This window comes from Charadrius vociferus, unplaced genomic scaffold, assembly GCF_000708025.1.
Source record: "Charadrius vociferus isolate BGI_N301 unplaced genomic scaffold, ASM70802v2 scaffold1452, whole genome shotgun sequence".
Classification (NCBI taxonomy): Eukaryota; Metazoa; Chordata; class Aves; order Charadriiformes; family Charadriidae; genus Charadrius; species Charadrius vociferus.
The window spans coordinates 11355-23431 of NW_009647054.1; the positions used below are offsets into that span (position 1 = coordinate 11355).

The 12077-nt window shown below is 47.0% G+C and overlaps 1 protein-coding gene across 1 annotated transcript in view; it reads left to right on the forward strand.

The window, feature by feature from the left end:
• LOC104295961 (calcium uptake protein 1, mitochondrial-like) overlaps positions 1-11442 on the forward strand; it is a gene marked incomplete at its 5' end in the record, with an annotated part of 22663 nt that extends 11221 nt beyond the window's left edge. Inside the window, 3 exons of the mRNA XM_009895780.1 lie at positions 1112-1220; positions 9091-9180; positions 11282-11442. Coding sequence (XP_009894082.1) covers positions 1112-1220; positions 9091-9180; positions 11282-11442 — 360 coding nt within the window. The remainder of the gene's footprint in view (positions 1-1111; positions 1221-9090; positions 9181-11281) is intronic.
• Between the last annotated feature and the right edge of the window lie 635 nt (positions 11443-12077).

A 12077-nucleotide genomic window follows, 5' to 3' on the forward strand; every position in this document is an offset into this window, starting at 1 on the left:
TCTTCCATCCAGACCGTGAAACTGTGCCATGTTATGCAGTTGGGATTTTTAGTATCTTGCTATAGAAGTCTGTCGTGCTAGACAGCATGGGAGGAGCCTGAACCTGAACTCCTCTTGACAAGCTGATTTATCTCCTCCAGAGAGGAAGGCTGAATGGTTATTACTGTGGCAATGATTTACCTCCTCCGTTGGCTCTGAGACGTGGCTGGGGGTGGGGGGGTTTGCATGCTGCAGCTCTTGTCCCAGCACTGATATAGCCGTGCTGGAGCTAAATGGGTGCATAAAATGGGGTGTTGTGTAGTGTGGGGTGGGGGTCCTGGAGCTGTGCTCCTTGGTGGCTGCTCTCCCAGCGGGCTCCTCGCCGGTCAGATTGGTGCAGAGAGGAGCATGTCACCCCCTGCCTGCCCATCGGCGGTGCAGTGGCGCCAGCCCTGGGGGATCTCGGGATGTGTTGCTGTGATTGTCCTGGTGTGTTGGCTGTATGCGTGCAGCGAGCACACGCTCACCCGTCTCAGGGTGAGCCCAGCCCCGGGTGACTGTGCCGGTAAGTAGAGCAGACGGCGATCCAGCCCCACAGCTATCCTGCCACCAGCAGCAAAGCTAACTGGGGCACATCTATATGTGCTGTGGTTTGCAGTGTCGCCTTCTGCAACACTGGGTGAGACGTGGATCCCCCCCAGGGATCGCTGAATTTCTTGGGAGGGACTGTGCAGTGCTTGAACTATTTCATTATTGTAATTGCAAGTGTGCAGACTTGGAAAAAAATTATAAACGAACCCGCTTGTAGCGGTCTCCTGCATCCCAGCCGCAGGCTCGTGGTGTGTCCGCTTCTCTGGGCCAGAGCTGGCTGCAGAGCGAGGGCCAGAGAAATGCTTTTTGGTCTCTGCCACCACTGACAGTACATGGGTAAGTCCCTTTCTGTCGCACAACTAGGGGGGCTGGGAGAGGAGCAGAGATGGTTAACAAAAGTATCTGCAGGTGCCAAGGTGGGAATGTTTTGAGCGTGCAGATGAATTCCCCTCTGGCTACAGCTTTGAGTCACTTTGTAATCCAGGTAGTGTGACAATCTCCTCTTTCCCATCACTGTAAGACTGTCTTTTCTCTGTCCTAGGGTCTAACGTTTGAGGAGGTGGAGAGCTTCTTCACTTTTCTGAAGAACATAAATGACGTGGACACAGCTTTGAGCTTCTACCATATGGCTGGAGCTTCGCTTGATAAAGGTATTACAACTTCTGAGATGGACAGATGCTGAAAGCTTGAGGGAGCGCGACGCGTGCCATGTCTTTGGAGTTGGGAAGATGTCGAATGAGCCCAGGATGACAGGTTAAAAATGTACCGAAATCACAGTAATGAGAGGTTTAACTTGCTATGTCCATGGATAAAGAGGGATTTCAGGTTTCATACTTCCCCAGTTTTAGATATAGAGGGGGGGAAAAAAAGGCTGAAAGGTATAGCCTGATTTCATAGTGACCGATTGGTAAGCGTTGATACCATGGTGGTATCTTCAGCCAGGACCATTCAGGCCTGATGTGTGCAGGGGCAAGATGACCTAGTGAGTATATCGCTCAGGCTGTGGGACCAGAGCACAGGCACACCAGTGTTTTTTCCTCCTCCCTGTCTTCTGGAGTGAGGGTTTTTCCTCCTTTTACAAAATACTCGAAAAATGACTGTTGGCAAAGGCAAGCAGTGTTATAAAGAAGTGTTCTTGCAAACCGTGTCTTCTGTAGAGGGTCTCCGTGATTGATGTGGCAGAGGCACTAACCAGCAGTGGAGCTGGCGGTAGGAACGTTTCAACCCTTGTTTTGTTGCAGCTTTGCTTAAAAATGAGAGGCTTTGCGTAGAAATAAGAGCTGTGTGGCCAGATGCTGCGTTTCTGATCTGAAATCCATGTAATGGCAAGCATCTTTGGAGGTCCCAGGTGTGCTGTAGGGAAGGAGGGGGAGCTCTGAAACCCCACTGAGCGTTAAAGTCTGTCCAGAGGAGGCTGTCTTCAGATAACCCACAGTCCAGAGGCTGTGCGTGGCCAGAGGAACTGGTTGAATAAATCCCAGAGCTGGTGTTTCCTGGGGAGTTTGATAATAGTGTGGTTTATTGATCAGACCAATCCATATCCTTCTTCATCTCATCGTGTTTTTCCTTTTCTAAGCTAATCCGCATCAGGTATGTTCTCAGATCTGACACATTGAATTTAAAAAAAAAAAAAACAAAAAAAAAAAAACCAACAAAAAAACCCCACAAACCATACCATGCATTTAAAAAAAAAAAAAAGTCCCCCAAACAACTGCCAGGATCTGTCACAAATGTGTGTCCTTTTCTTTTCTAGATCTTTTTTTTTTTAAGAGGTTGTTTTTTTTTTTTTAAACTCTCAAACTGGGAATATAAAAAAAAACCCAAACAAACCAACGATGGCAAACTCATTAAAAGTTTTTTAGGCTATGGGGAAACTCTTTTCTACTAGAAAGTTAAAACCGATGTACTTAGGCAGCTGCAAAATTAAATGCTTCGGAAGTAAGCTATTCTTCCAACCGGTGCTGTTGTGGCAATATTAAGACATTAATAGGTTTTTGGGCAGTGGAGTTAAAAAGGGAGTCAAACGTGTCACATCTTTTCTTGCGTATATCAACAGACATCCTCGTCTTTGATTTTTTTTTGGGGGAAGATCATCTGTACTCTTTGTTTTAGATCACTGTTATCTTAAGACTTACAGTTAAAAGAACCTGATAGGTTTTTCTTTCATTTAGAAGTAAAAAGGAGCAGGAAATACTGTATATGAAATACGGATGTGCCACTGCTGCATAGACCCCTTTCTGCAGCATCTCACGAGGAGGTAACAGCCCAGCAAATCCAGTTTACTCGGTGTCTGCAGTAAATTAGCAACTGCACAGTCATGGAATATGTATTTGTGGAGTATTTAGGTCCATGCGCAGCTGGTAAATCAGTGTGATTACTGTTTAATTATGTGCGATTAATGAACTTGTGCTGGAGCCGCAGCCACTGAGCTGGGAGTCCTTTGGCTGGAGTAAGAAACCTCGGGGAGGGTTGGTGGTGTGGCTTCAGACCGCTGGCAGGCTCGGCTGTCCCCGCATCCCCCTCCCTGCCTGCAGGGTGCCGCTGTCGGGAGAGATGTCCTCGGGCTCGGGCAGAAGGTGAGGGTTATCCTGCGAATCCCCTCTTCGCGTGTGTCTGGTAGCTGCCACGAATCACCCCTCACGTCCTCCTGTGCTGCTCAACCCAGAGATGCTCCTGTGTATCTGGCAGAAGGGGTGAAGAGAGCGTTTTGCTGTGGTCCTAACGAAGGTGCAAAGCAAGCCACAGCGGTACACTTGGGTTTTGCAGCAGGGATCTGTGTGTTCCCATGCCTAAATTGTCTGTGCGTTACCTGTTTCCATATGCGTGCACTCCGAGTTCTGGATATTGCACCCACAAATCGAATAAGCGATAAATGAGGTGTACTCTTCCAGAAGTCAAGCTTTCACAAGGTTGCTTATTAAAAACCAACAAATGTAAAAATTACTCATCATATGAGGGGGCGAAGAGTTTGTATATCAAATAAATTGCTGCTAACCTAAAGCAGCAAATGTTATTGTAATTTTAGAAGATGGTTTAAAGTTTAAGAGGGGAAAAAAAAAATAGATGGCACCAAACAGCCATAGCTTGACAACCACTTTTCTGTGTTGAATTAAGTAGCCTCTTCTTCTAAAAAGGATCATAAACCTGTATTTTAATGACCCATAGAATAACACACAGATTATTTGTTGGTCCATCTTTCATTTCACCAGGAACTTAATAGCTCATCATTCTCTTAAATCATAAGCATTACTTAGAAAACTTTCCCAGCCTGGGCTTACAGCCTGGCAGCAGGACAGGAGCCGAATTTGTCACTTATTCGCCTTTCGGGGCGAGAGTGTGAATTGCACATTTTTTTGGCACCGTCTGCAGCCAGACTTTCCAAGCAGCCGTTCTGCTGGCGCCGGCAGAGAGCCACGGCATAATTCCTTTGTGTTTCAGGGCAAGGCACAGATGCGTTTGGCTAGAGATGAGCCAAAGCGAGGGGAGACGGCTTGAGACCGCTGCTCGCTCCGGTGGCTCGGAGCGGGGCTGCAGCCCAGGAGGGGTTAATGGAAGAATGTTGTGGAGCTTGAAACGGCTGCAGACTTGACGGGGAATTTGGAAGGAGGTAGGGGTGAGTTTTGAGTGCAGCAGGTAGTTGTTACTGAATCGCTGTTTGCTTTAATCTGCCTTCAGAGCTGGATAAAATAAGTGGGTCTCCAATGGAGGTACAGCTCCGATGGCTCCTCTGGAGTAATCCCAAGTGTCAACCCTGTTAGCTGTGGGTGGGCAGGACATCTGTAGGGTGGGTGAGGTTGGTTAGGGATCTCTAGAGACCCTCTAGTCCAACAGAGTCACCTACAGCGGCTTGCCCAGGGTCACCTCCAGTTGGGCTTTGGGTATCTCCAAGGATGGAGATGCCACAGCTTCTCTTGAGTGTGTAAGAAAGCCTGGATGAGTATCTGTGGTAATTTGCAAGAAGGAAGAGCCAAATGATGAATTCTGGTGTCTTGCAGAGGCAAGTCAGGGTCGTGGGTTGTCACTTTTGCTGTGCATTGACATGTGCGTGTCTGCACCCTGATGGAGAGGGACCGTAGAAGTGCTTGGCACCATCTCCTCAAGCAGGAGGGGTCTGGAGCTCTTCTGCCCTTTGGTTTTAGTACGTGCACAGTTACAGTGTGGTTTTTGCCAAGCGCTGATGCAGCGAGATGTTGGGCAAAGCTCTGTCACAGCAGAGGATGCCTATCCACAAGGCTTTGAGAAATCAGGTTGGCGTAACCCTGAGGACAAGTTCTCCATAGATCAACAGCTCCTAGAAGATACTGAGTACCCTTCAGTTTAGAAACTACTTTCTGTGTTGGAATCTCCTTTCTTTACTTATTTATGACTGTGAATATTATGTAAACAGTGGATCGGCTCTGCCTTTGTTCTGGTAGCTCCACTTTTTCCCCAGAAGCGTGATCTCCTTGACTTTCCATCATGCTCCCATTGATGTCAAAACAGTTTCTACTTAGCTGCAGGGCTACAGCCTCGCATTTTGAGAAGAAAAAGAAAAATGTGCTGTGCCACAGGGTTGCGTAGGGTTTGTACATCTCTTCTGGATGGATATGCCAGTATGTACACATGTGGATGATCTGAAAAAAATGAAATACCTTTTTACTAGCTATATTGTTGATAATGGCATCCGATGTTTCCCACTGGGATGCTTAAAATGAAACGTGTGTATCAATGTGAGACCCTCCGTAGCCTGATTTCTGGGAACCCAAAATACATGTGTCTTGCCTCTTGCAGCCTGGGACCGCCCAGGGCAAGGAGCCCTGCGCCCGTCACCCTGGGTGATGTTCAGGAAACAAAGGCAGCAGCTCAGCTGCCTATTATTTTGGCCAAATGTGTGATTAATCTCAAGACAGAGGGGAGAAAGAAAAAAAAAAAAGTGAAGTTTGCCATCTGGTGAGGCTCTCGCCCATAGAAAAGCCCTGTTTGTAAGCGCTTGGTGAGGCATTACTCACAGTGCGGTTCTGGGAATTGGAGTGAAAAAGAGAACAACTGTGTCAGACGCTAAACTTGCATAAAATACTCAGATGGCTCATTAAAGGAACCAGTGGGAGACACTAAGACTTGATATTTTTAAAAGCCGCATAGCTTTTTAAGATAGAAACGTGGAACTCATTTTAGGTGGTATAAAATCCAGGAGACTTTCCTGCGTGGAGATGGATGCAGCCATCCCCAAAACCCCAAATCTGGACAAGCTGTGTTTTAGGAGATGTGTCCCCAGGCGGCACCTATTTCATTTTGCAAAATGGAAAGAAAAAACACTGGGAGGTTTACTTCAATTTTGTTTGCCTCACTGAGATACCTTGTGGTCTGGAGTGCGTGTGTCGAAGTGGAAAGCAGACACTTGCCCCTTCCTTATCACTCCTTAAAATCCACCAAAATCGTTACCGAGCACAGCACAGTCACACAGCCCCGGTGAAATAACCTTTTTGCAGAATTTTTGCATTGAGCAAGAACAACATGATGGAGGCGACACTTTACGCAATTGGATTAATAAGAGAGGAAGCAGTAACGGGCGGCTGTAAGTACAAATTACAGCTGGTAAAACAGCGGCTGTGAAAAATAAATAAGCACGCGTCAGAGACGAGGGAGGGATCAGGCGACACCCTGTAGAGGCTGAAGGAGGGGAGTAAAAACCCAGCAGAAAAATATGACTTATAATTAAAGAAATCATTCTGCCACTGTGGGTTTGTTTTTTTTTTTTAGTATTAGTCTATAGCAAATAATTTCTTCAGTAGAAGGGTCCCCAGAGCACCAGAAGGAGAGGATGGTATCGAAGCTTGGTAGAACACCTTTAAAGAAGATTTACATTTAAAAGGAATTCAGTGACTTTTAGTGTTGCTCTCTGAGGAAATCCAGATTTGCTTTTGCTGTCTGAAGGCATGAGTCTCTGCTAAGAGATGGCTTACAGTGCTTAAAACCTCTGTCATTGCCAAAGTTGGGAAGTTTTAAAGTGCCTCCCCAGCAGAAGGACTTTCTGGGGGTGGGGGGGAAAGCTGAGAAATAAGTTTGGATAAACTCTTTTTCTTTTTCTTTTTTTTTTTTTTTAACCTAAAATTAATCTATTTTCTTGAGCTTTATACTGAAGCCCCACAGTAGTGCATGTGGCAGGTAGGAGTTACCAGGCACGTTTTGCTGGAGCCAGGTCTGTATTTAGGGGAATGAGCATCGCCGAATTGGGGAGGAGAAAGGTGCCTTTTACAAAGGCTTATATAAAATCCAGAGGCAGGGCATTTATCTTGGTAAAAAAGACTATCCCATCCACCATTCGGCTCCTGCATCTGCTGCCACGTCGTGTTCGTGGCGTTTGATCCAAGAGGATCTACAAATACGGCATTATACCCGTGCAATTTATAGTCCCCCTCTCCTCTGGTCTGGGCTCTGTGTGATGCTGGCCATCAGTCCCACCCTCTCGGATCAAGGGGGAGAGCTGAAAGCAGCTTTGTCATTTAATTTGTGAGCATTTGATGTCAGTGTGAGTTAATTAAATGGTAGACTATTAAAGCCCTTTTTGGAGGGCTGCTGCCATCTAATGCGCCCACTCGCTTGCGTTGCAGTTTGTTCATTCCATTGTGTTGCATCTCACTGGCTAATTTGTGTGTATTCATAAGGAAGGAGAGCCAAAAGGAAAGGGATGCATGGATGTGGTGGCTGTCCCTGCGCTTAAAATGTGAATTCTGACTCTTTCTTGCTATCTAAATTTTCTTGAGAGCTGTGCCGCGCGCATGGCGCGGTATATTCTGCAGCCTGGTTGGCGTGGGTGGGCTGGGAGAGACGCGTGGTCTCCCCACGGCTCTGTCGGCAAGGTTGGGCCGTAAGGCCGGGGAACAAAATTAATTCAGGTTTGCTTTAATGATTGCATTGCCTCTGCCCTCCCCAAAGCAGGCTCCGGCTGCCAGCAAGACATGCTCAGAAGCAGCAGCCGTATCCTGACGTACGGTGCCAGAACTGAAATATAGAGTACTAACTGCAGACCAGAGCGACATCTCTCATGTAGGAAAGGATTTTAACTCAAAAAGACTACTTACAGAGAAACAGGACATGCCTACCTATATATATATATTAATCCACCTTCTGTTTAATTTCAGTTTTCTTTTGCATTATTTAGTAAAAGGAGGGATTTTATAGGGGAAGAAGGACCCAAAGGTGGTAGCTGCAGATTCTTCTCCCCAAACCCCAAACCTCACTCAGGGGAGCAGAAATGGGGTGGAAGGAACCAATAATCTGAACACTCATGAAAATAAAAATCCTATTAGAAACACTTTATGCAGTTTCTAATTCATCCGGTTACGCTATAGATAGGGTGCTTATTTTTTCCTTTCCGACATACAACTCTTCTAAATTCTGAAGGGCCAATAGCTCTGCAAAGGGACCCGAGTGTATGAAGCCAGAAGAATGCTGTGGATGAAAGCAGAGGCTTTTTTTGGTTTCAGTCTGAGTTTGTGTTGCACCACTTCCCTCTTTTGCACGGCTGAAGGGGAGCGCCGCAGCTAAACGTTCATCCCAGTGGCTGTGAGCTCGCTGCCGTGGTGCGAAGTCTCTCCGGATGGGGTTTCCCCGGGGTCAGACTTTGTAGGGCAGCAATTTAACTTAAAATATGCTCATGTTCATGCAAAGCCTTTCCGTTTTATCGAGTATCTGCAAAGTTGCAGAGCATTTCAGCCCTGACAAACAGTGACAACCAGCGTTTTCCTCCTTCAATTAGCAGGCGTCAAAGGGAGACTAGATGGCAGCCGGACACACATGAATGCATGTAGAGAAACAGCTAAACCAGCCCAGTGAGGGTTTGTATTTTTCCATTTATGCAGCAAAATCTACTGCATAACCCTGCCAGATTGATAGCTCCGCAGATTGCTCTTTTCTAGAGGCGTGAATAAAACTACCGCTCCCTTCTTCGCTGATGAGCTCAGCTGCCAGTTTGGGGGGGGGAAGTGAAATAATTCGTTACAACTCTCTATTTTATGGTAAGGTTAACCTTGTCTTCTCGCTGCAGAGCCTGTTGCAGGGAGAGAGTGGATGGGTTCGTTCTGCAGTTACTGGTGCTGGGTTGTTTAACAGGAAAAGTGGTTTTTATTATTCCCAGCCTGTTGGAATAGTGCTTTCATATAGCATGATCTTTGCAGTGCCATCAGAAGGAGCTGCCTTGTTGATCCAGGAGAGGTTTTCCACCTGGTGTTTGCTGCAACAAAAAAAATCCGTGTTTTTAATGTTTATCTCGAACACGTGGATGACAGCACGTCGATGCGTGCCAGCTGCCCCTCCACAGCCTGTGCGGTGTTGCGGTAGGACAGCAAGGCTTTGAGGAACCTGGTTTTGAGGCACGTGTTGAGGACAAAGCTTATTTCAAACCTCCCTGTACATGGCATGTTTTTGTAAAGGCAGTTTTCTGTGGAGGAATGAGAGTCTGCCCCTCTTCTGTCTGTGTTCGTTCGCTGCAGTCAGCAGATCACGACGTCTCGCTAACCTTGTGCCCTCCTTCCATTGCAGTGACGATGCAGCAAGTGGCCAGGACGGTGGCCAAGGTGGAGCTCTCCGACCACGTGTGCGACGTGGTGTTCGCGCTCTTTGACTGCGACGGTGAGTGACCCCAACCTCGTCTCGTTCCTCTCTGCCAGGATGGGTGAGAGTCCATCCAAGGGAAGAAATACAGAGTCAAAAAAATGACAACCATGAAAGCTTGCCACGGCCTTGGCTCTTCTTGCTGTGCTATCATCCGCTTTTTGGCCGTGGGTCTCTACTGATCCTCCTGCCCTTCTAGGAAGGGTATCTGATGGTACCCAGCTCCCAAGATGTTGATCTCACAGCACTGGATGCAAGTGTTTGCATCCACGGCTTGTTACACAGCTTTTTTTTTTCCCCCACAAAACTCTATTTTGTTTAACAAAATTGAGCTATTGTGCTCCAGTGTTGGAAACGAGCCTATCTGGTACTTTGTTATCTCCAAAGTCCTGGACAAATATCAGCTTAATTAATTAATGGCAGCTCTGATCCCTGCTGGGAAACTCATTGCTTTGCTGGCCCACAGAGGATGCAAGCGCTCCGGGGTAGCTTGTTGCCACGCTGAAGCTGTCTCTGTTGATGTAATGAGAATTAGTGGAGTCTTTGCCACCAGGGGATGATGGCAGCAATTCAGACTTGGAAAGTAGGAAAGTAGCAAAATTCTGCATTTGCCCCAAAACTATTGAGCCAAAACCAGAGACCTCGCTGGTGCCCTGCTTCTCTGTGCCCAGTCACTGTGATCTGGCAGCTCTGAGCGGCAGCAGTGATGCAGAAACAGACAGTTGTTTGCTTTCTGATATAAATATGCACGTGTAAAAAATCTCTTAATTATTTTATTCCTTCTTGTCCCTCTTGGTTTCAGCCCCACCTGCTTCTTTGCACCTTTCTAAGGTTGCATCTCTCATTTTTCTCTGTGCTTCATTGCCCATTTCTGATACAATCCTCAAACCAGATGATCAGGCTGGAGATTTGAGTGAACTGAAGCGTAGCCGAATATTCTCTGTTGGCATCCTCTCATAGGAGAATCTGCTAAATATTTTGATAGCAAACCTTTGGGGGGAAAGACTGCGGTTGCCAAAGGAGTCCCTGTCAGGGAGGAATGAAGTGGAAAAGCAAGCACAGACCTCTCTCTTTTTTTTTTTTTTTTTTTTTTTTTTTGTGTTTGTTTGTTTTCACTCCATTGGTGTTTATAGACATTACCATGCATGCATCAAAACCCTGCAGCACTGGAGGGAATTTTACTTGCCCCTTGATAATTTGCTAGAATTTAGCTGCCCAGATTTGCATTTGGATGTAAGGGCAGGGAAGAAAGCTCGCCAATGAAGAAACTTGTTCATGAAATACAATGATGCAACTCCCCGTATCAGCCAGAGAGTCGCTCCCCTTTGATCTGGGGAACCGATGGCACTGGCAGGTTTGTTTCTTGAGGGCTGATGTCCCTTATATTTCTTCTGTTCCTAAAGGCGGGTTGCTTTCCTGTGCTGCTCCCCAGAATCCAAAATCAGTGCTATCAGCTGCGCGCCGCAGGCAGGGGAGAAAAATAGGGAATGGGATACGTGTGGCTTGGTGACAGAGGGCATCAGCCCCTCAGCAGACAGGCACCAGGCTGTCGGTCGTGCTGCAGCTTGCTGCTGTCCCCTCCGATCAACCAGCGACTTAAATAAAAATCCCAGAGGTTTTAATTTATTCGTGGTTAAGCAACTCCAGAATAAAATTTGCTCCAATTTCCTATAATCTTATTTTTAACGTAAATTTAATTGACATAACTCTCAGTAACCTCACTAGATTACTTTAATGAATCTTCCCTTCTACTCCATTAAGAAAAATCTGTGCTCTCTTACCCCATCCTCCCATAATTTCCTAAATCACTTAAAGCTGGGAGTTTCCTGGGGGTGCGTAGGCATTTTCCTTTGCGTTTGCTTTTCTGTCTTCAAGCTGCGGCTCTCCAGACCCTGCAGGATGTGGCTGTGCCAGGCTAAGCAGGGCAGCGTCCGTAGGTTTGGGATTTAAATGCCGTGGTTCGGTGACCCTGGCTCAGCGGGATATTTTGGGAGCTGGAAGCCAAACGTGATTTCAGTCTCTGCAAGAAATGACACTTGTGGCTGCTGCCCTCTAAAGTTAGCGCATGCAGGAAGGAGGTTGTCGGTGGGTTTTAGTATTACTTTTTTTCTTCTTGCAGGGAATGGCGAGCTGAGCAACAAGGAGTTTGTTGCCATAATGAAGCAGCGGCTTATGAGAGGCTTGGAGAAGCCCAAGGACATGGGCTTCACGCGACTCATGCGGGCCATGTGGAAATGCGCCCAGGAGACGGCGTGGGACTTCACCATGCCCAAGCAGTAGTGGGGTCAGGGAGGAGCGCCCGGCTTCCCCGTCTCAGCCCTGCCACCAGCACCGCTGCTGTGGACACCTACAGGGTGGCACCAGGCTCTGGCGAGCCCTGACTGTTCATAACAGGAGATCTTTGTAAATCAAATTTAGAAATCAAAGCCTGTTGGATTTGCAGCTTCTGCTTGCTGCTGGCCCCTTAATATTCCTCTCTCTCAGGAAAAAGAAAAGGACTTTTCTTACTGCTGCCACCTCTGCTTCCTGATGCGCCCTGCCTGCGGCGCTGGGTATCCAGCAAACTGGTGGGGCTGCCATCAAATCACTTTTATTTAATGTTATTACAATATGGCATGGAGTTTATTTTAATTCTTAGATTGCTCCTAAGGAAGAAGCTATGGGATCCCTGCACGTATCGTACCAGTGGGACCGAGGAGCAGAGGCTGGAGCAGCAAGGTGGTGAGAGCACCCTGGAATTTTGGTCAGTCAAATGTCCATGGGGAGCATTAGTTTTTTAAACGGGGAGCCCTCTCTGTGGGGAATCACCATTCTGTACCGGGGAGCAGGCTGATTATGTTATTTGCTGAGTAAAGCATCGTGTAAAGGTGTTGCTGACAACAATGTGGCTCGTGGCTCATCTCTTCCGCTTTGCT